Source organism: Ostrinia nubilalis, chromosome 23, assembly GCF_963855985.1.
Source record: "Ostrinia nubilalis chromosome 23, ilOstNubi1.1, whole genome shotgun sequence".
In the NCBI taxonomy this organism is placed as follows: Eukaryota; Metazoa; Arthropoda; class Insecta; order Lepidoptera; family Crambidae; genus Ostrinia; species Ostrinia nubilalis.
The window spans coordinates 5,159,180-5,180,845 of NC_087110.1; the positions used below are offsets into that span (position 1 = coordinate 5,159,180).

Genomic DNA, 21,666 nt, shown 5'->3' on the forward strand with positions numbered 1-21,666 from the left:
AGTGTTGGAACCAACGTTGGAGCCAACGTGTGACTATAACAATTTAAAAATAAACGTTATAATAGTAATCCACTTACCATAATTTATTACTGTGGTACCTACATAATATTAAGCGCAATTAGTTTTATCTGATTTAATTAATTCGAATACGTGTGTTACCAGAATAACGAAACGAAATTTGATTAATCTGTTTTGTATTCAATACGCCATTTTAATAACCATAATTGTACTGCTGATATCTATTTTTGTCATATTAACTGACATGAATAATAATAATTGTGGATAACGTTATGAAAAACATTCCGATACAGATAATACAATTTATTATATCATAATAATATCAGTCCAAAAATTTGTACTAACGCGGTTAACCACACTTGATTAATTAAAAGTGCAAAAAAGACCACGTAGGTAGGTACCTATGAAATTATGACAATTCGTCCTCATCACAATAATTTGCCCCCAGTGGGATTCAAAGGCGAGACCTCATTTACAAAGTCAAGACGCTTTGTAGACACGCCATTTTATCGATTTTACGCGGTAAGGCCATACGTTTGTCGTCTAAAACCATCGACAAGATTTTATCACAAATCCCACCTTTACTTTATGGATTAAAAAACCTCAAAAACATCCAGAACGATTTTAAGTATTAATTCCGTATGACTGCTCAGCTAAATCGCCATTCGGTGTTAAAGCAGGAATCTATAGTGCCACACTAGGGGATAAGGTGGTTACATACTACTTTAAAGAATCAATTACATTGCATTTTGCCAAACCAATATCTACTGTACCAAAACGTGTTAAAGTTCGCTTTAGTTTGACTGGATTAGGAAGCCGTTAGCTAAATCGATGAAGGAATTAAGATTCTACCATAAAGTTATAAGGTTTTAAATTGATTGGCTAGGAACAGCGCAGAATAAGCTATAGAGTCGTCCTGCTGATGTGGATTGTATTGCGTTCTTTTGAATTTGCTCAGTTTATGAAACTTGGTGTTTTATTAATACGTCAGCAGTTTGAGGTAAACTTTTTTTTAAAGCGTACCTCATGATACCTCATGGGCGTGTATCGTATAAAAGAAATAGCAGCGCCTAAAAAAAGAAACTGAAAACAAAAAAGTACTTACCTGGCATTATAAACTTTTCGTCTTTATTCAGTTTCCAAAATATTTTTGTAATGTATGCTAAAAAATTTATTCACAAATAAAACAAAATAATGTAAGTAAAAAAATATAGTAATATTTTGCTCGATTTGTACAAAACTTATACAAAATTTACAAAAAATATATTTATATTTGGTATGGCTTACAAAATGAACACTGTGGGCTTAAATAAATATTATAATTGTTATATAAATCAATAAATCAAATTAAGAAGAAACACAATAATAAGTCATGTTATTTTGTTCAAACACTATTTACATCTTATACTGAACATTATTAATAACACATTTAAATACACTTACAATAATCCTAAACTATTTATATTAAAAGAACGAATGAAATAACCAATCTTCCTTAATCATATCCGATGCTTTTTCCGCGATCATGATCGTTGGAGCGTTTGTGTTGCCTCTAACTATATTAGGCATTATTGACGCATCAACTACCCTCAAGTTTTTAACCCCATAAACTCTCAACCTGGGATCTACCACAGCATCTTTGTCCCATTTGGGTCCCATTTTGCACGTACCAACGGGATGGTATATCGTCGATGTATATTGCATCAAGAGGCATACCAAATAATCGTATGAACCCCATGGGTATCCTACACAAGCTTGCACTGGAATCTTCACAAAACCAGCCCCACTTAGCTTAAATGCGTCAGTTTCTTCTAAACTAATCGCATATTGCATACCTGCTACTAACACGTCCAAATCTTCTTTGACTGTGAAGAATCTGGGATATATCAGTGGTGGACCAAATATAGGATCAGACTGATTGAGCATAAGAAAACCTCTGCTTTTGGGAGTCAACAATAAAGGTCTGGCTGCTAGACCGTCGTAGAATGACAATGGGAATATATTTGAAGCAATAGAGGTTGTTGGATCAGAGTAAAATTCTCTTACGTTTCTCGCATCGAAATGGAATTGGATATCTGGTGCGTTTTCTGGAGAAAACTTTGTTTTTATAAAAGCAGTTGCGGTTAGAGTAGTAGTACTTGACAGGGGACCAGTTTTATGAGGGTATTGCGCATGATAATTGTATAGTTCCTTATACAATTGATCCGGGCTAACCATTGTTGAGGTTTTGTTCGACAACCCAACAATAAGTGCGTCTGTGGTTACATGGTCCTGAAGATTATTTCCTACATTTAAATCTGCTATCACTGGTATGTGTAAACTAGCCAAATGCGTTGCCGGTCCTATACCTGACAACATAAGTAATTTCGGTGAATTGATCGTACCGCCACTTGATATAACCTCCTTTTTAGCTTGAACGATATACCTATGACCATCTTTGACGTATTCTACACCATACGCAGCTTTTGTATAACCATCTATTAAAATTCTAGTTGCATAAGCATTAGTTACAATATGCAGATTGGGTCTTTTGTGACGTACTGGTCTAATATAAGCGACATTCGTAGAATGTCTACGACCATTTATAGAAGTAGACTGGATGATGTCTACACCGATCTGTTCTTCTGCATTTAAGTCGGTAATGGGCAAGCCAGTTTCTTTGAAAGCTTGCACAAGCATCATTGTGTTTACGTCGACGTAAGAAAATCTCTCTACGTTGAGTGGTCCTCCGACCGAGTGGTAGAATTTGTTTTTTGCTTCAACGTCTCGGTTGTTTTCAGCTTTCTTGAAGAAGGGGAGTACCTGACAATAAAATATTCATTATTTGAGTTGACGATGTCTAAAAACGGGGTATATTCAATATCTTATATTTAGCCTAGGTAAATACCTCACGATAGCTCCAGCCATGGTTGCCAAGCTCGGCCCATCCGTCATAATCTCTCTTGTTGCCTCTTATGTACACCATGTAGTTTATAGCGCTAGATCCACCCATGGTTCTCCCCCTGAAATTAAGAATTACCATGTTCAAGCATTTCCCGCATAAATGTGATCTAAGAATATGATTTTTGAAACGAAATTGACAGACGAAATTAAAAATATATTCTCAGACCACATTTTTTAAAGTATTAGAGGACAAAAACTAAGAGTACACATACAACTATCAAATATTATCTACTAGATGAAGTTAGTGTAGTACACGACCAACACATAGTCCTACTAATGCATACTATTATTCTATCAAAACTACTGGTAATATTAAGGACAGGTGGTGAAATTACTAATTTCTAGAAGTTAAATCACAAAACTACTAACTACGAGCTACAACAAACAAATAAAAACACAATACTATTCCAATACTGATACTACTAATACATACATTTATAACTATCAGCTATTGTTTATTGAAATCTCTTAAAGTATGAGATAGGTGCTACAATAAGTGCTGTTCTATATTAAACACAAAATCACAATCTACAAAAAGGAACTCACATTACTTGTAAATTATTTCATTGACTTACCAACTTTACGAAAATGGAGAAGTTCTACGAAATTTTTCAAAATTAAAATAGATGTAAAATAAATAAAATCACAGTTTTACTTCTTAAGAGGTAGTTTATTTACACCTTATCTAGCTACTTTGAACTTTTATTTAAATATTTTTTCTTATGTCCTTAACTGTAATGAGACCAATCTTCTTTGACCATGTCAGAAACTTTTTCACCAATCATTATGACTGGTGCATTTGTATTACCACGAACTATATTTGGCATTATAGAAGCGTCTGCTACTCTCAAATGTCTTATTCCATACACTTTTAGCCTTGGATCAACTACTGCGCGTTTGTCTGATTCAGGTCCCATTTTACACGTTCCAGATGGATGGAATATAGTTCCAGTATAACGCGTGAGTAAGCAGAAAAAATATTCATCAGTTCCCCATTGGAAGGCCTGGCAAGCTTCTACGGGACATCTTACAAACTCCACTCCATTTTCTTTGAACGCACGAGTATTCTCCAATTCAACTACCATTTTCAAAGCAGCTACTAGAGTGTCCACATCCCTTTGGTCTGTGAAAAATCTTGGGTAAATCAATGGCTGACCAAAGACAGGGTGAGTCGTGTTCAGTGTAAGAAATCCACGACTCTGAGGCAGCAGGAGTATTGGCCTTACATTAATGCTGTCATAATACGAAAAAGGGAATATGCTCGTTGAGAGATATGTGGTAGGATCAGAATAAAACTCTCTCAAATGTCTCCCATCGAAGTGGAACTGTATATCTGGTACTGTTTCATCTTCATCAGCAAACGGTGTTCTCACAAAGGCTGTTACGTACAAAGGACCAGTCGCTGACAGCGGCCCATCTTTATTTTTTGAAGAATAATACCTTTTGACTTCTCTTATAATGTTTATGGCACTTATTTGCGTTGACGTTTTATTCGTTAGACTCATCAACATAGCGTTTGTCGTAGCATGGTCATGAAGATTGTATCCTACTTTCAAGTTCTTCAATACTTTTATTCCTAAAGCTCTCAGCTGTCTTCTAGGCCCTATGCCGGATAGCATTAATATTTTTGGAGAGTTCAAGGCACCAGCACTCAGAATAACTTCTTTGCTTGCGTGAGCTCTGTACCATCTGCCATTTCTGAAGTATCTAACGCCATAAGCGATCTTTTTGGTAGGATTTATTAAAACTTTGGTAACTTGAGCATTTGTTCTGATACGAAGATTTAGTCTTTTGTTTCTAACAGGTCTAATAAAAGCAGCATTGGTAGACATTCTGATTCCATTTCTAGCAGTTGCTTGGACAATCATAGCTCCAATTTGGTCTTCTCCATTGACATCGATTATCGGCAGCCCGCTTTCTTCAAAAGCGTTTGCAAGCATGACTACATTTGGGTCTGTATATTTAAATTTTTCCACCGTCATTGGCCCTTCATAGCCATGATAATATTCGTCTACATCATCCTTATTTCTGTTGTTTTCTGATTTGATAAAGTATGGTAAAACCTGAAATAAAGCAGTCAAGTTTATTAAAATTATTTTATTTTAGTATTAAATTGTGTTTGAAGTTTTATTTACTTCTTGGTAGCTCCAACCATAGTTTCCTAAAGCAGCCCAATCATCGTAATCTCTTTTATTACCTCTCATGTAAACTAAGTAATTAATGGCACTCGAACCTCCCATTACTCGACCACTGCAACATTAACATGTTACGAATTTTAAATAACCAACATTAAAAAGGTTATTTACGAAAATGAGCCACATAGAAAAAAAAAACATTGTTAAGAGAAGAAGAAAGGTATTGAAAAGGAGTTGATGTCTCCAAAACCACATTATAAATTATGCAATAACAAAATTTACTAAAAGAATTTATACAATACCATTCATCTTAGCTCCAAAAACCAAGTAAGAAAAATAATAAATTATGATGTTTAAAATGAATAATGGATATCGATATCAAATAGGTATGTTAGTTCTGTTAGAATAAACTTGTTATTATTGAAAGATTCAAAGAATCTTTTTATACAAACCAGTCTATTAATAAAACGAAGTTTCGTCGAATTTGATGCAAACGATACTTATATTTCTAATAAAGAGAAATGAAAATTTATCAATTAACTTCTGAAATTTCATCTCCGCCGATTCTTGAATCACAAACGAAAATTTCAAACTCAAACGAAATCAAATATGGATTCGTTATCAAATGAAGCCAATTAAACAAGTGATAAATATTAATTAAGCCACTTTCCTTGAAAACCCAAATATTTTAATTTATTCCTTCGGTTTTAGGTCAGAATAATAATTTTCCTTTGTTTTATTCATCCAGGACACAAATTGATCACCAGTAACAGAATAAAGCAGTACTAATGTATAGTCGACTCACAAGGTGGACCGACGACCTGATAAAGGTAGCAGAAAGGCGCTGGATGCAGGCCGCTATAAACCGTGCAATGTGGAAGTCATTGGGAGAAGCAGTGGACGTCGTGTGGCTGAAATGATGATGATGATGATGATGAATGTATGGTAAAGTTCTAAATATTTTTGCCTTCTGAACAGTTATTTTTTTATTTAGCCGTTGTTAGAACTTTAGCTCTATGCGACCGTTACTAAGCTCAATTTCGTTCCCCCTGGGCTTGGGGAGTTAGCTCCCTGGGGCATTCCGTGCATTCAATAGATGATACACAATTGGTTTGTTTGTCCTATTCACAACGACTGCAATTGTAACTACACCAAGCACTGGGCTCTCATTATTGGCAAATTCAACACAATAAACTCTAGGTTTGATTCCTGTGCTCTTAGACATTGTAACAATAAAATGTCAGGGTAATAAACTCCTCTTTAGTTAAGTTATGGAACGAAGCAAAATGTGTAATAGGCTCTGTGGAATCAAGGTTACAAAAAATGAGCTTAGGCTAAGTTGCACCATCTAACTTTGACCGTAACTTTGATGTGTTTTTTGTATGGAGTTTAACAGATTTTTGACGTTTTTCAAAGTGAAAGTAAGATGGTGCAACCCAGCAGCCTTAGCGTATTAACCGATTGAGTCCCAGACGGCATTAATTAATGTCATAACAATTGATTTTATCTATTGTGTCTAGATACGCGGAGCTTGAAGGATTAAACGAAGTAGAAACCAGGAAATTAAAACTATGTCAACGTAGTAAATCGATAACGAAGTTAAATAATTATGTCATGAGTAGATAGTTCATAGCCATATTTAAATAAAATAAAATAATGTATTTTGTATTCTTCTTCTTGTTCTTTGACCAAATGATGGCCTAAACTTTTTCAAAACACTTTTTTCACATTAATTTCTATCACTAATGCCCGTATTCACAAACATTACTATGAGGTCTCACAGTGCGCGTGGACGCACAGGGTCACACAAGACCCAATCACAGAGCTCTATTCAATGCTGTGCGTACGATTTGCTGCTTTATTAAGCAAGCATCGTTTAACGGATCTATTTCCACTTCTCGTTCCCACCGCTGCAACTCCTGTGTAGCCAGGATCTACAGTTTGACCGCCATAAAAACCCAACTAATTATTAAGGTCAAGTTTGTCCCGGGGGAAAATTATTAAAGCATCCTTTGTGAATTCGGGTGTAAATGTCTTGTTTCAGCCTTGGATTCTATACCTAGGTCACGTTGTGTATGCTCATTTATTTAATTTTACCTAAACCAAGCACAGGTCTGGCCCCTCTGGGCTCGGCAGGTCAACTCCTCAGGCTGGGTCCGGTACATCCAGTCGATGCTGGAGCTGCCCAACGCTGGGGCTAGTGCTGGGACGCTGGTGATGTCTGGTTCTTCCGGGCCTGCCTCCAGGAGTAGGATCTGGGGGCAGAATGAAAATATTATTTTTATTTTTTATAAAACTTAATTGCCTTTTGTCTGGTACAGTTAATGTCAAATAGTTCGTGATAACCAAAGTAGCCATAAAGTTCGCATCTTAATGCGTTGTGAACTTCTTGGCTACTTTGGTTGGTGGTTAGGTGCAACTGAGTCTAAGGGCTGAGTTGCACCACCTTTGACCGTAACTATAACAATAACCGGCGTATTTTGTATGGTTTGACAAATTTTTGAAATCTGAAATTTGATTATGAGATTTCTGGAATTTGGCATGCAGGTAGATGTTATGACGTAGACATTCGTTAAGAAAGGATTTTACGAAACTCCACCCCTAAGGGGGTAAAATGGGATCCACGCGTACGAAGTCGCGGGCGGCCGCTAGTTACTTATAAAACGTTAAATTAATCACAAATAAAGAAAGTCACTTTCATAAACGTTGCAATGAAAAGTTATTTTCAAAGAGAGACGCAAAGATTAAAGTAAAGGAAATAAACTATCAGAGGCGTAACTCTTTGAATTTAAACAAACTCATCGCTCGGCAAGTTTGATTGGGTCTTTGAACTATCAAAACTAGTGTTGTAGCAGACGAATCAGAATAGAGTCAATAGTGGCGAGGACCTTTAATGTTTTATTAATAAATTAAATACTGAATCAACAAAACTACTCTAGAATCATACATAGATTGGGCCCAGTTGTCGAAAGAAAAAACATTTAAATATGTATTCAATCCAGCAACTTGCCACGTGGACCAAGCTAAAAGTAGGCCAGGTTGCTAGAAGACTTCTATTTAAGAGTAACAGTAATTTTCCTCAATAAATCGTGTTTATAATTGCGAGGAATTCTTAAGAAGCCTCATTATCATTTCGTTTGGAAAATTTCCATCCTAATTATCGTCCAGTGATTGTTCTTCTTGCTGGATGCAGGCCGCTACCAATCGATCAACGTGGAAAGCATTAGGGGAGGCCTATGTTCAGCAGTGGACGTCCTATGGCTAAATGATGATTGTTCTTAATAATTTATTGCTTTTGCAATGGACGCGTAAATATCGATACTTATTTTCCAATCACCGTGAAAATTAAAAGTCAATATTTAGAATTTCCTGAAATTTTGAGTTACCCCACTTTGCAAAAAATGTTTGCAAGGCAATTTCCTAAAAATAAAATGTAATCACGAAAACAAAGCTTAATTAACATTTGTTATGCTAATTGATTTTGACCGAAATTTCATTTATGTAAACAATCAACTTCAATTTGAATGTTAATGGAAACTCAAATATTGCAAAATTATGGCAAAAACCAACCTTAATCAAAAACAAAAATCTATTTGCTTGTGTAAGGTTCAAAAAGTTGAGATTCGAGTTGTAGGTAAGTGGTAAAATACTGGTAAAAACTGAACAAGTATTTTTTATTTGATTTGATTAGCTACCTACAGGATTTTTGTTTTGAATACTTAGGTGTTATCTTGCAATGTAAATTCGCAGTGTGATGTGAAAATTTAAAATTATCTTTATTTTTAATATAACAAGTGAGATAATAGTAATTTAAAAAAAATCTAAGATACAGGTTAACAAGTAAAAATTGGTGCTGGCAGATCTCCCAAAATGACAAATGCAACACGCGTCTTGACAAAAGCAGTCATCCCAGAACTGGCAATAAACAAAATAAGAAGAAGACAAAACTCAGTCACCGCATGTGTGTACACTCTAGCTAAACACTGTGGTATCTTTTGTCTACATGATAAGTGTGATTTTGCAACAAATATTTGCCATCGACTGTACACCACACTTTTTTGCTCTCATTTGAGAGAAATTAACAATCGACAATGACCTTGCATGTCAGGTTATGAAACGCAATGCCGATCAAGAAAATAAAGTCATGGACACAACAAAACGTAAAAATAGGAAAAAAGCTATTAGGTACGGCAGAAATGACATTGACCTTTATTCTTTGGGTTATTAAACTGATCGGTCTATCTTGTGGTGATGTTACAAAGTAGTCTTTTTTAAGTCGTCAGTCTTAATTAGTTTTATAGAGGTGTCCTTATAGAAAAAAATAGGTGCTTCTTTTTAAATTAGTTAAATTATTTAAAAATCCGACTGACCAAACGTGAGTGTAGGTAGGCCAAATCCTCCATTTGCCTCTGGGCAAAGGTCATCCTTCTATTCTATGATGGCAAAAGAAAACGATATTAATATTTTGGTCTTTATTTATTTTTTTATTCTAATATAAAACATATTTCTCAATGATTTTTGTAAAATGTTAATCCAATAATGAGCATCTTCAAAATACCAGTTGGCAATAAATTTTATTGTTCCAATAAAACAAAGCGATTAAATTCGAGAAACAAAAAAGACCATCTAACTTCACACAAAACAATGTCTTTCCACATCAATAATTAGCAGCAATATTAATTCCAATTAAGCCATCTATTTTACGAGACAACTCAAGATACGAGACACGAGACACTGCTACAGGCTGCGATTGTGAAACTTTTTCGCTTTGGGACTTCGAGTCTCATTGTTTTAGTTTTACGATATTTTCGAGTTGGCGCTCTATGGAAGCGGCACGACAATTTTGCTGATATTTTTATTAGTATTAAAAAAATCCTTTTAACCATCTATAAAAATAAAATAATGTTTTTTATCATCTAAGGTTGCACCACCTTACTTTGACCGTAACTTTAGAGGCTTCCGGCGACTGGGACCGCAATTAACTAGGACCGCGGTCCCAGTCGCCGGATCCATAAAAAAAATAATTTTCTTCCGGCGACTGGGACCACTCATAGATAACTTAAAAGAAAATATTATTCAATCCAAAATTGGTACAGTACTAAAATCCATGAGTGGTCCCAGTCGCCGGAAGAAAATTATTTAATTTTTACGCATCCGGCGACTGGGACCGCGGTCCCAGTTAATGCGGTCCCAGTTGACGGAATCCTCAACTTTAACGATAACCGGTGCTTTTTGTATGGAGTTTTACAGGTTTTTTACGTTTGTCAAAGTTAAAATAAGATGGTGCAACCCAGCCTTAACCTATCTGAACTTTTATATTTATGAGTGCCGTGGTCGATTAACATCTTACTGACTTACTAAAGTAAGTATTAGGCTTGCGAGTATATTTTGTGCAGATGTGAGATACTATTGTAGCAATGTAGGTGAAAGTGCTCATTAGCGAGAATGATGTTTGTTATTCTAGTTTAAATTTCTTTTTATGTGACTTCTAATACCCAGTTGTCCAATATTCTGTAATTCGCCAGTAAAATTCACTAGGTATTCTTAAAAGTGATGTAAACATAGCTCTTCTAGAATATTTAATTCCCCAACCCGTCTGTTCCAAAGTTTTGTAAGGACACAGTCATTTAAAGACAATCCTAGTAAACGATACCTCTAGTGAGAATAATAGTTTTTTTTCTCCAAACCATGGCTGTTATATTTTTTGCTTATAAAACTTTGGAGCCTTTGATATGTGGAGGCAGTAGGGCCATTCCATATCAAGTTATAAGCATTCTACTTTAAGATGGCACTTTGGCAACGTTCTTATAATAGTACATGACGGGTATAGAAAGATCTAGTAGTAGTATAGTGTCATAAATTATAGAATTTTATTCTAAAAGAATGAAATTAAGAACAGATTCGGCCTTCGTTCGCTCTAAATATTGAAATTGTATCAATCATGAGATTCATTTCACGCTCTATGTTTCAGAAAAGGTCTTATGAATTTTTTAAACTTAAAAAAAAATGTTACCTCAAGTGGGATTTCAACCCATGACCTTTCGCTTACCGGGTGACTGCGCTAGCCATTGACCTAAGGCAATTCGGGCAACCAATTTTTTAAAGTTTAAAAAAAGGTAGTTAGAGATGCAACACAATGTTTAAAACCTTTGACTCGGAGTCGCATTGGAGTACATTACAACCCAATCTAGTTGACTGATGAGTTGATGTGACGTCACGGCCTCCAGGTGCGCACCTGGGCCATGACGTCACATCAACACTCTGAGGGCTTGGTGTGAGTTTACACCAAACGTCCTCACTAGTGAGCGCGTTAAAAAAGTATATTATGAAAATTTTAGTTCTTGAACCCGCTAGGGTTGTACATAGATCGTTTACATTCCTATACAATTTGTATATTATTATTTTACTGCGAGGGAGAGTCGCATTAGCGCGCATTAGCTTGATAGGGTTGTAGGTACATAGATCGTATACATTCATATACAATTTGTATTTCAGTGCTTCAAAGGAGTGGTGCTACTGTTTTTTATTTCTATTATACCTTCAGACTCCGTCTCATTAAAGTTTGTAACTTGTTTGCAGTTTTGTCTCTGCCTTTGTGTGTTTAGTTTCAAACGTACTTAATAAAGTAGCATGTGTTTTTTAATCTCTTGTTTTGTCTGGGTGATTGTTTCTTAGGTACAGACTCAGACTACATTTTTTTTGTTGCAAAATAGCCTGTATTACGACCAGATAAGACGCCACGGGCTGGAAGACGTAGCGTGGGCAGGCCTCCTACTAGGTGGACCGACGATCTGGTAAAGGTCGCGGGAAGAGCCTGGATGCGGGCAGCGCAGGACCGTGCATTGTGGAAAACCTTGGAGGAGGCCTTTGTCCAGCAGTGGACGTCATTTGGCTGAAACGAACGAACGAACGAAGACGCCACTGTATTTTGCTTGCTATCGTTCGTACATGATTGAGTCTTCCAGTGACTCGGCCCACTTTTAGCTTGGTCCACGGGCCAATCTCCAAATCAACAAAAATCTACTCTAGAATATTAGAGTGGGCCCAGTCACTGAAAGAAAAACTATTAAAAAATTCAAACCAGGGACGGATCGATCTTAAAGTATTAAAAAAGTGGATTTAAATTATATTATTTTTGATAGATTAAACAATTTTGAACTAAAAAATTATCAATTAAAAATCTGATAAATTCAAAATCAGTCCTTGAGCAATGTAATGTATCCGTGTTCCGTAAAAGTTGTAAAAGGCCAAATCAACTATTAAACTAACAAAAAAAAATTGTTACCTTCATACAAAAGCTAGGCCTATACAAACATTTTAATTGGCATTGGGATAGAAATGCAATAACAGGCCTACAAGGAAATAATTTGGTCAATAATTAATTTTCAATATGTCGGTAAGAGGACATCAATGTCAGCCATACAATCACACAATTATTTTTTATGCATAACAAGGTAGGCGTTTGACCGCAATCGCACCTGGTGTTAAGTGAGATGCATTCTAGGATGGTACATAAATCTGCCCTGTAAGTGTGAATCTGCCTTATTCACTCTCGCCTTGAAAAGGCCCGGATTATAAATATTCGGTAAAGACAGCAGCAGGCAGCGAATTCCAGTCTCTAGCTGTTCGCATTATAAAAGAGTTATCGAAACGCTTAGTGCGAAGTGAAGTAATTTGTATGGGACTATCATATTAAAAATAACATTTTGACACCAAATCAAGGTTTTTCTCACAAGCATATACAGGGCGGCAAAGATAATAATCTCACTCGATGATTTCTTATCCTATACAGGATGTCAAAAAACTGGATAATTATCCTGAAAGTGCTTCACGAGCTCTATCAAACGGTATCAATGATAGTTTACAGAATAAACTGGATCTATCCGAAAGTTCAATGTTTCCAGCTTCCATACATTTAGTACAACCACATGGCTTATGTAGTCATCTAAATGCTAGCTCTCATCCAAAGGAGGTTTTAACAAGCCTATCTTGGTACAGACAAGGTCATTTATTATCAAGCTGAACATTATAGCATCTTATGTGCTTGCAGTGTTATTTTGTAAAAAAAATAGTCTGACATGCTGTCGTACCTATGTTAAAAGGTATGTAGTCTAAAATTAATTACTGCGTCTCTAACCCTTTTTCTGTGGCAGACAGGTAGTGTTGTGACCTTTCGGCCCCAATACCAAACAGTCGATACCAAAAGTTAAACAAATAAATAAATTATTTATAAACGCAGCCACAAATACGATCAATGTGAAGCCACAATTTGCGGTGTACGGTCTGTGTGTGAGGATGTGGCAACACGTTAATTTTGGAAGATTAATTAGCAGCAATAATTAAAACATAAACGCACTTTTGGTAAATAGTAAATAGACTTTCATTGGCAATGCGAAAGTAACTTTGCCTCTGTTATGTTTTTATACTTGATATGCTGAATTGATTTTAATGAAAAGAGCTGAGACCGTTTCAAACACTGGAAATAATATTATGATACCTAGTTTTTATCCAGAAAGTCATGCTTAGTTTTGGGAGAAACAGTAATTATTCATGTTGACTATAAAAACGCATTGATGTTCTTTTCATAATAATAAATAATGTGAGGTAAATGGTACGTACTGCATGTTCAAGTATATCACAACCACATCTTCTTATAATATGGCATTCACAAACATTTTGTTTCTTTCAGAAATCGTACAGCGGTTTGGCCGAAAAAAATTATACAGGCTCAATTTTCGGCGACAACATATCTTTGTCCCCCTCACTAGTCAAGGTTAATCTAGTGGTTGAATCAGAGCCGAACGATTTCTCAACTACGCCCTTCGGTGACCTTTGATTGAACAGCCCTCGATATTTGAAGCAAATACCTACTCCTTGTTTAAAATTTTTCTTGGATAATAGGTAAGATGCTGATGTCTACTATTTATGTACTGTCTAAGAGTTTGTTCCCTCGGAGACAGGAACTGCTTTTTACAGGAAACCGTTTAGCAGTAGGTATCTCGTACGTGTTATATAAACTTTCACACGAACGAGTTCTATAGATCCCGAAATGGAGAAGTTGTTATTTCACAAAAGGTTAGTTACTAATTCAATTATAAAAAAATACGAAATAAGATTTGTGTTGGGAGAGTTAATCACAATAGTCCAACGGTCGATGATAATAATTATGGTTTTGGTCCCGCTTTCTGCCGGTCACTAGATTTTTCAGTATGTGGCTTCTAAACCAAACCCGTTTGGCCAGTACCGTGGGGAGTTTAAGTCAAATCCTCCATTTGCCTCAAGTAAATTAGAGGTCATGCTTCTGCCGTGGAGACTTTCGTGTTTCACCTGATGATGATGATTAAGCTTTCTTTCGTTTCAGCCAAATGACGTCCACTGCTGGACAAAGGCCTCCCCCAAGGCTTTCCATAACGACCGGTCCTGCGCTGCCATCCAGGTTCTTCCCGTGACCTTCACCAGATCGTCGGTCCACCTAGTAGGAGGCCTGCCCACGCTACGTCTTCAGGCACGTGGTTGCCGCTCGAGTATTTTTATTTATTTTATTTATTTATACTTCAATGCCAAAAATATTAACATTAGGCGAACTTAATGCCATAAGGCATTGTCATCCAGTTTACCTTTGGGTTATGCAGAAAAATTAGTTAGGCGGTATAAAAAAAAAAAAATTAAATAAAACAAAGCGACGGCAAAACAAATATGCTACATATAAATATACATTAGGGTGGTCCTTATTTTTCGACTTTTGAATTCTCCCCGGGGCACTTTCTCATTCGATTATATACCTCTAAATATGAAATTAGCTTTTTTTGTTTTTTTTTTTGGTTAAGATTTAGAGGTCGCTACCAGCTGTCAAAATATTTACAAAAAGCTTTGAAGATCTTACATCATGGTTTCATAAATGTTTTATTTAAGTGTTTATATCACATTTTAGGTGCAAATGAACATCGCATAGATAGAATAGACAATCGCTTCTTGTCCCCTTCTCCCCTCAACCCCTCTTCTGTACCGACCATGGTACCGACGCGTCGAGATACTAACAAGTAAACTCTTATATCTTAAAAATAATTGATTCAAATATGTACATTGTACATAATATCTTAGTTCATAGCAACAGCAATAATTTTGTAATTTTTACTTGGCTTCGGCTAAAAATAAATGAATCTAACAAATAAAGATTTCGTGTTTTTACTTAAAATTCAAACCTTGGTAGCGACCCCTAAATGTCTTTTAAAAATTAAAAAAAATAATAATGAAAGACTTTCATATGGTATATATTCAAATTACGTGGTGCCCCGCAAAATATAAGAAAAAAATTTTTTTTCGTAGGAATAAGGACCACCCTAATATACATAAATAATAATATAAAATATATAATAAATAAATACATACTAAGATGATAGATATAATGATGGATGATGATAAGTTAAAACAGAAACCATTCATGAAGATGATAACATTTGGAGAAAGTGGTTATGGACAGATTTTTTGAACGAAAACTTGCTAGAGGCTTGCCTGATAACTTCAGGCAGAGAATTCCAGAGCCTTATGGCCTGGAGACGGAAGGAGTCGGAGAGAAAACCAGTTTTTCTGTCCCACTGCTTACAATACTGCATAATTGCATACATACATAATTTTATTCCTAATCTGCATGTTCCTGCTAAACTTAGGTACTTCATCCACCTCCATTATTATACCTAATTGAGTTTAATTGCGATAACAGTTATCGCTTAATTAATACACTTAATTAGGATTTGAGTAATTAGAGCATAATACATTAGGGCAGGTCCATTAATGGGAGCGGTAATATATTTTCGAGATTTTTAATTAAGTTCTTAAAGATAACTTCCATTTGGAAGTAACGTGATGTTTTGTATTATAAAAGTTCAGGGATACAAATGAACAAACAGTTTCAGCATCAATCCCTAAGTTTTCATAGGGCTCACTTTAAAATTAGGCATTGAAGGTGAAGACGGGCATTACTTTTTTAAGTTGTTGTTTAAAAACCAATTGCATAGGTAAGTAATGAATAAAATTCATTGGTATAATTTACTGGTGTTTTTTTCTTTCTTAATAATTGTGTAAAAAAGCGAATGATGGAGCAGAGTCCACGCGTTTTCCACATTTTGAAATTTTTGGTTTATTTTTTTCCTCGGTACTTGTAGGATTTATCGTTTATAGTATTTGAATTCCACTAGATTATACACATTTGCCTAGTCATTTGCGTTTTATGAAATTAATAGTGATTTACTACTAGTATTGTTACGTAAAAAAATGTAACGTAGTTTCAGGTTGATAATGCATTTCCATACACCCCATAACGTCCTCTCGTTTCCATGTTCTCTATTTATTTATTTATTTTTATTTAAAACTTATATGCACATAGAACGGTGTACATAAGGCGGACTTAATGCCATTCGGCATTTTCTGCCAGTCAACCTTAGGGCCAAACTGAGAATAAAGTAGGCGGTATAGAATAATTGCGAATTTAGAAATGACATAGAAAGTATACATAATTCAGGTAATTGCACTATAAGATTCACCTCATCTATTAAACAATGGTGTGATATATTGCGTAATGCACTAAAATAATAGTTACGGTAGTCTCATGAGAAAATCAGCTGTGCTCACATTGTAATAAGTATGATTTTGCAATAAAATAAATAGTGTCCGACCGAAAATGAATTTTCAGCCGAATACGAAAACGAAGCTTCGGCTTCAGTTTCATTTTCAGACGAAAATGAAAATGATTTAGGCCGGGTTGCTATAAGCAATCCCTCTCCAAATCTGTCCTTCAACTGTCAAATTTCATTTTATTTTCGATCGAATATCCGTAATTTTCTATGCACTTTCAAATTGTTTAAACTAAGTTAAATTATATTGTAACTGTCTGTTTCCCAAAAATAAATAAATAAATAATCTTATAAACAATATGATTAAGTAAAATGTTGCATCCGATTTACTCCGAAGATATCCGTTATACATCACCATTTTAATCACGTATTTCTGATATTAGGCTTGGCCGAAGCCTCGGCTGATTTATGGCCGAAATTGAAAGTATGGCCGAATGTCCATTTTTTGGCCGAAAATGGCCGAAGACTTTGTAGATAAGACTATTAAAATAGTACATTACAGATTAATTTGATTTTATTAGAGGGTTGTGCTCCTGCAATAGAGACAAAATAACCTGATGATGATGAGCCTACTGCATCTATTCTTACTGTAGCACATTAATACGATGCTTATGCGTGCTGGGTTCAATCTCGTGAGAGAATGGCGTGAGATTTTTAGCATCTTTGTCGTAACAAAGTATTATTCAATATTCTCAATGCACATCATAATAATAATAATAATTATGTATGTGGTTGTAATAATGATATGTTGCAAACAAACAATAATACTGTAAAGTTTCATTGTTTAGACAGTCGTTTTTGCGTGAAAGAGCATACATCCTCAAGCTTATCATCAGCACTTCATCATCATCATCATTTCAGCCATAGAACTACTGCTGAACCTATGTTCCTCCAATGATTTCTACAATGGCCGGTTGGTGGCGGCCATTGTAGAATCAGTATTTATTGTACATTATTTTTGTAGGTGAAATGTAAACTGACAAAAACATTGATATTATTTCCAATCAGAACATTCATTTTTAAATCACTTTTGTTAACACTCTGAATAAACGATTTTTCATTTTTTTGCAATTATTATTCTTTTAAATTCACACGACAGTAAAAACGTGTTTCACATTCGGTCGTTCTTTGATCTATTGTTAGTTTTTCCTGTCAATTCTCAGCCTATAAAGACAATAATGTTACTACACAGCATATTGTTGGCGCATTGGCACAGTGAATGAAAAACGTTAAGTAACCTTAGAGCCAAGGCACACGATTCGTAGCGGCGCGGTGAGACGCCGGAGCGGTGTCGCTGCGTCGTCTTACATAGAAATATCTGTGGCGGGCACACGAGGTAAAATCTTTGCTGTGAGGCGTCGCACGCATCGTGTGCTATGGCTCTTATGACCTAGGGCATTCACACAATTCTAGGAACACTGTAGACCTTATTGTTATAGCAAATGGGGCCAAATTTATTTCTTTCTTCTCTTCTTTCAAATGGGGCCAAATTCCATTTCAGCCTATAATAAAGTAATTGATACGCGTTTCGCTTTCAAAAACTTTTATATGGATTGGCTCTTCAACATGCAGTGAGCAATGGTGATCTAAGATGATGCGAACTTGATTAAAAGATGCTTCTTTACTTTACCTTAAGGTTTTGGGGTTGTATGAATTAAACGTTGGCATTCCTAACCAAAAGGGTACGGGTGACCGGTTTACCCTTAGCTTAGTGGTTAGAGCAACCTGGCAAGCGAATAGTCGTAGGTTCAATTTCCACCAGAGATTTCGAGTTTAACAATTTGACATAAAATATCATACCTATAATTATTCTAAATAAACATCCGGAAGAGGCTACTGTATTTTACTTTATTATGTGCCGTTTCACGTGGTTTAAGTTTTTGTGAACCCATTGCGGTGAACGGAGTACAGCACTCGGGTCTAATGTGAAATAGATTTGGCCAATAGCTATTTATGTTTTCCTTTCAACATTCCGTTGGTATTTTAAGAATTGAGATAAGCTCTTTTAATATTGTTGATTCACTTTTTAGTAGAGATTTTTCCCGTGTATTTCTTAGTGTAGATAATTTATGAGCTATGTATTTAGTTTCATGAAATGATTGCAATAGTTTTCACGTGAAGGAGTATCTGACATAAATCAGCATTAGATAGATAATAATGTATGAAACAGTCTAATAAAAGAATCACAAAATTGATTTTACATAATTTAGGCGGATAAAATGGTAAAACGGTGGTGATTGAATAAAATAAGTAAGGTAATAATAATAGAATTCTGAACAAACAAAAATTTATACTGTTGATTCTTTTAATTTTCAGTAGATACATAATTGAGTGCTAAAGTGCTCGCAAACCATTCCTGTGAAACTGTACTTCAATAAAATAAATAAAATTTAATCAGCTCTTTTAGTATGAACAAATAATATTGTATGTTTTTCGATGGAAATGACGTCTGCATTGTGTCTTTTGTTTTACAAAAATCCCACGATGGAAACTTTTAATGAAGTCTCGTATGTTTTTGAGTTTGAAAGTATCAAGAACACAACAAAAGCTAACAAGACAAAATAATAATCGTTGTACATGAATATTGGTAAATTATAATAAAAAAGAACTTAGGTATTACACATTGTCAATATATGCCAATAAATTATATTAGGTTTAAACTGTATTTATATTATTGTCTTAACTGGACTACGGGTGGATTAGACCAAACGAGAGTAAATATGTATTAATCTCAGAATAAATCGTCAGTTTTGACATATTTCCCATACTGAAACTGTCAATGTGTCAGTTATACCAGGAGATATTCTCGGATAAAAGTTTGGTCGAATCAGGCCTAAATAAACACTATTCTATTCTTTTGTTTTATTCTACGTATTGTATTTTTACAGTTTGTCAGTTTACGCCTATTCATCATCATCATCATCAGCCCTTTACAGTCCACTGCTGGACTATGAGCCTCCTCCACTATAGTGGAGGGTTTTGCCATAATCTCCACGCTAGGCAGGCGGGTTGGAGATCGCAGTTTAAAAGATTGATGTTTTTCAGAGAGCGCTGCTGCCCATTCTCTGTTTGATGTGTAGTCCCTAAGTCGCCTCTTACGACACCCGCGGGAAGAGTAGGGGTTGGTGACAAATGTATTCTACTCTGCCGTCACCACACGGCTTACTCTGCCGTCTTACGCCTATTAAAGATTACTAATTAATACATAATCAATTTTTAATAATTTATTATGCGAATTTGTTTTCTTTCTGCGTGTTGTTTCGCGCTAATTACAAGTTATTAATTTGATGGTTTATATAAATAAATTATGTAAAATAAGTATTAAGTAGTGAATAGTTATGCATACGGAAACAATTTTGTATAATTAGTAGCGTAAAAATAATAATTATGCAATTGGTTGATTTATTTAGATTAACTATAATGATAAATTATAATTGGATATTATTTACAGTAGTGTCGTGGTTACAATGACACGCCAAAAACAAAGCTTATTGGTTTGTTATCTGTTATGTAATGTGTTATGTACTGTAATCACTAAATGCAAAAGTTCGTGAGAATGTATGATGTACCTATGTGAATCCTTCACACCTAAGAAATACTGGATGGATTTAAATCAAAACTTTACATTACGAGTTATACATACTTCAAAGGTTATTGACTGAATAATTAAGCACTATCATCAAAATTAGGGCTAATAGAAGCTATTTTCAAAGCTTACCTTCCACTTCTTGACTTCGGAAAGGCGATTGGCTATAACACATCCAGCAGATCCAGCTCCAACTATGATAAAGTCATACACTTCAGGGGCTCTTCTTTTATTCCTCCTTTTACTCTTAACTTTTTCCTTCCCAACAGTTTTCTCAGTAGTCCCTTCAGCCTCCACAGTAACCTTCTTAGAATCAGCAGGTTCCGCATCAAAATAATCCCCTTTCCTCCCAAAACTGTACTCGAAAATCGGCCGAGACTTCGAAGAACGGGCAAAGAAATCACCCCCAAATTCCTCCTGGTCCGGTTTCAAGAAGAACGAAGATTCCGCGAACCCGTGACTGCCTTTTGGGCCGAAACTGTGGAAACGCATCTTATGATTCACATGCGAGTCGGCCAATATTGGTCCCAAGCTTGGCGAGTCATCCACAGGTTGAGGTTTTACATGCCCGATTGTTGGGCCCAATGTCAAAAGGGGTGATCCTGGTGTTGGTGCTGAAAATCCGGAACTAGTCAAAGGTGACGACAACTGAGGCACAAAATCACTCACTGAATACTCATCACGAAACGGTTTCGGGTACGGGTTCGTTGGGATATTGTCTATGGAATTCCCGAACAATTGTGTAAGCAATGTCAAGAACATGAATCCAGTTTGGGAACACTGGGTCAACGGCGCCAACTGCTCGTGGCATATTGGCGCTATATTCGGCGGCACCCACTGCGAAGCCATATCGATCACTGTGCAGTTTATTCTATAGATCAGAGCGCATTGTGCGCCTGCGACGGTCTCTCACACTGAAATGCGGTTAAATTGCGAATGCAAGTGTTGCTAGTGGCTACAGAGCGCCCTTAACAAGTATATCCGATTTATATCGTGCTCAGTATCTGTTACGTTGCTAAATTGATTATTGTCTTGTACTGAAAAGGTTTGGTTAGGAAAGTATTTTGTATAATAATGTATTGTATATTTTACTGCAATTTTACCTGCTCCACTGTGTCGTAACTTAGCCGAGATAGCCATCATAGTAATTAGTTTATCTACAAACCGACCCCTTCGTAACTTAACAATTATGCAATGTTAATGAAATTACGTTGATATAACAACTTCCTCGCGCTATCTTAATTGGGTTTTATAAGCTGCCGAACTAACAGTGATAATATTAACACATATTTTATTTATACATATTATGTTACCAACGTTAAATGTAAAACATTTTCAAGAATGGACGGTTTAT

At 35.6% G+C, this 21,666-nt stretch overlaps 2 protein-coding genes across 2 annotated transcripts; both read right to left on the reverse strand.

Moving 5' to 3' along the window:
- Positions 1 to 1,301: 1,301 nt before the first annotated feature.
- LOC135083271 (glucose dehydrogenase [FAD, quinone]-like) lies at positions 1,302 to 21,231 on the reverse strand. The gene is made up of 4 exons (XM_063978012.1): positions 20,445 to 21,231; positions 7,194 to 7,351; positions 2,906 to 3,020; positions 1,302 to 2,820 (listed from the first exon to the last, which is right to left on the reverse strand). Exons 1-4 carry the CDS (start codon positions 21,159 to 21,161, stop codon positions 1,483 to 1,485), a joined length of 2,328 nt encoding a protein of 775 aa, XP_063834082.1. The 5' UTR covers positions 21,162 to 21,231; the 3' UTR covers positions 1,302 to 1,482.
- Positions 3,690 to 6,321, reverse strand: LOC135083165 (glucose dehydrogenase [FAD, quinone]-like). Its single transcript, XM_063977900.1, has 3 exons — positions 6,200 to 6,321; positions 5,097 to 5,211; positions 3,690 to 5,024 (listed from the first exon to the last, which is right to left on the reverse strand). Exons 1-3 carry the CDS (start codon positions 6,319 to 6,321, stop codon positions 3,690 to 3,692), a joined length of 1,572 nt encoding a protein of 523 aa, XP_063833970.1.
- Positions 21,232 to 21,666: the final 435 nt, after the last annotated feature.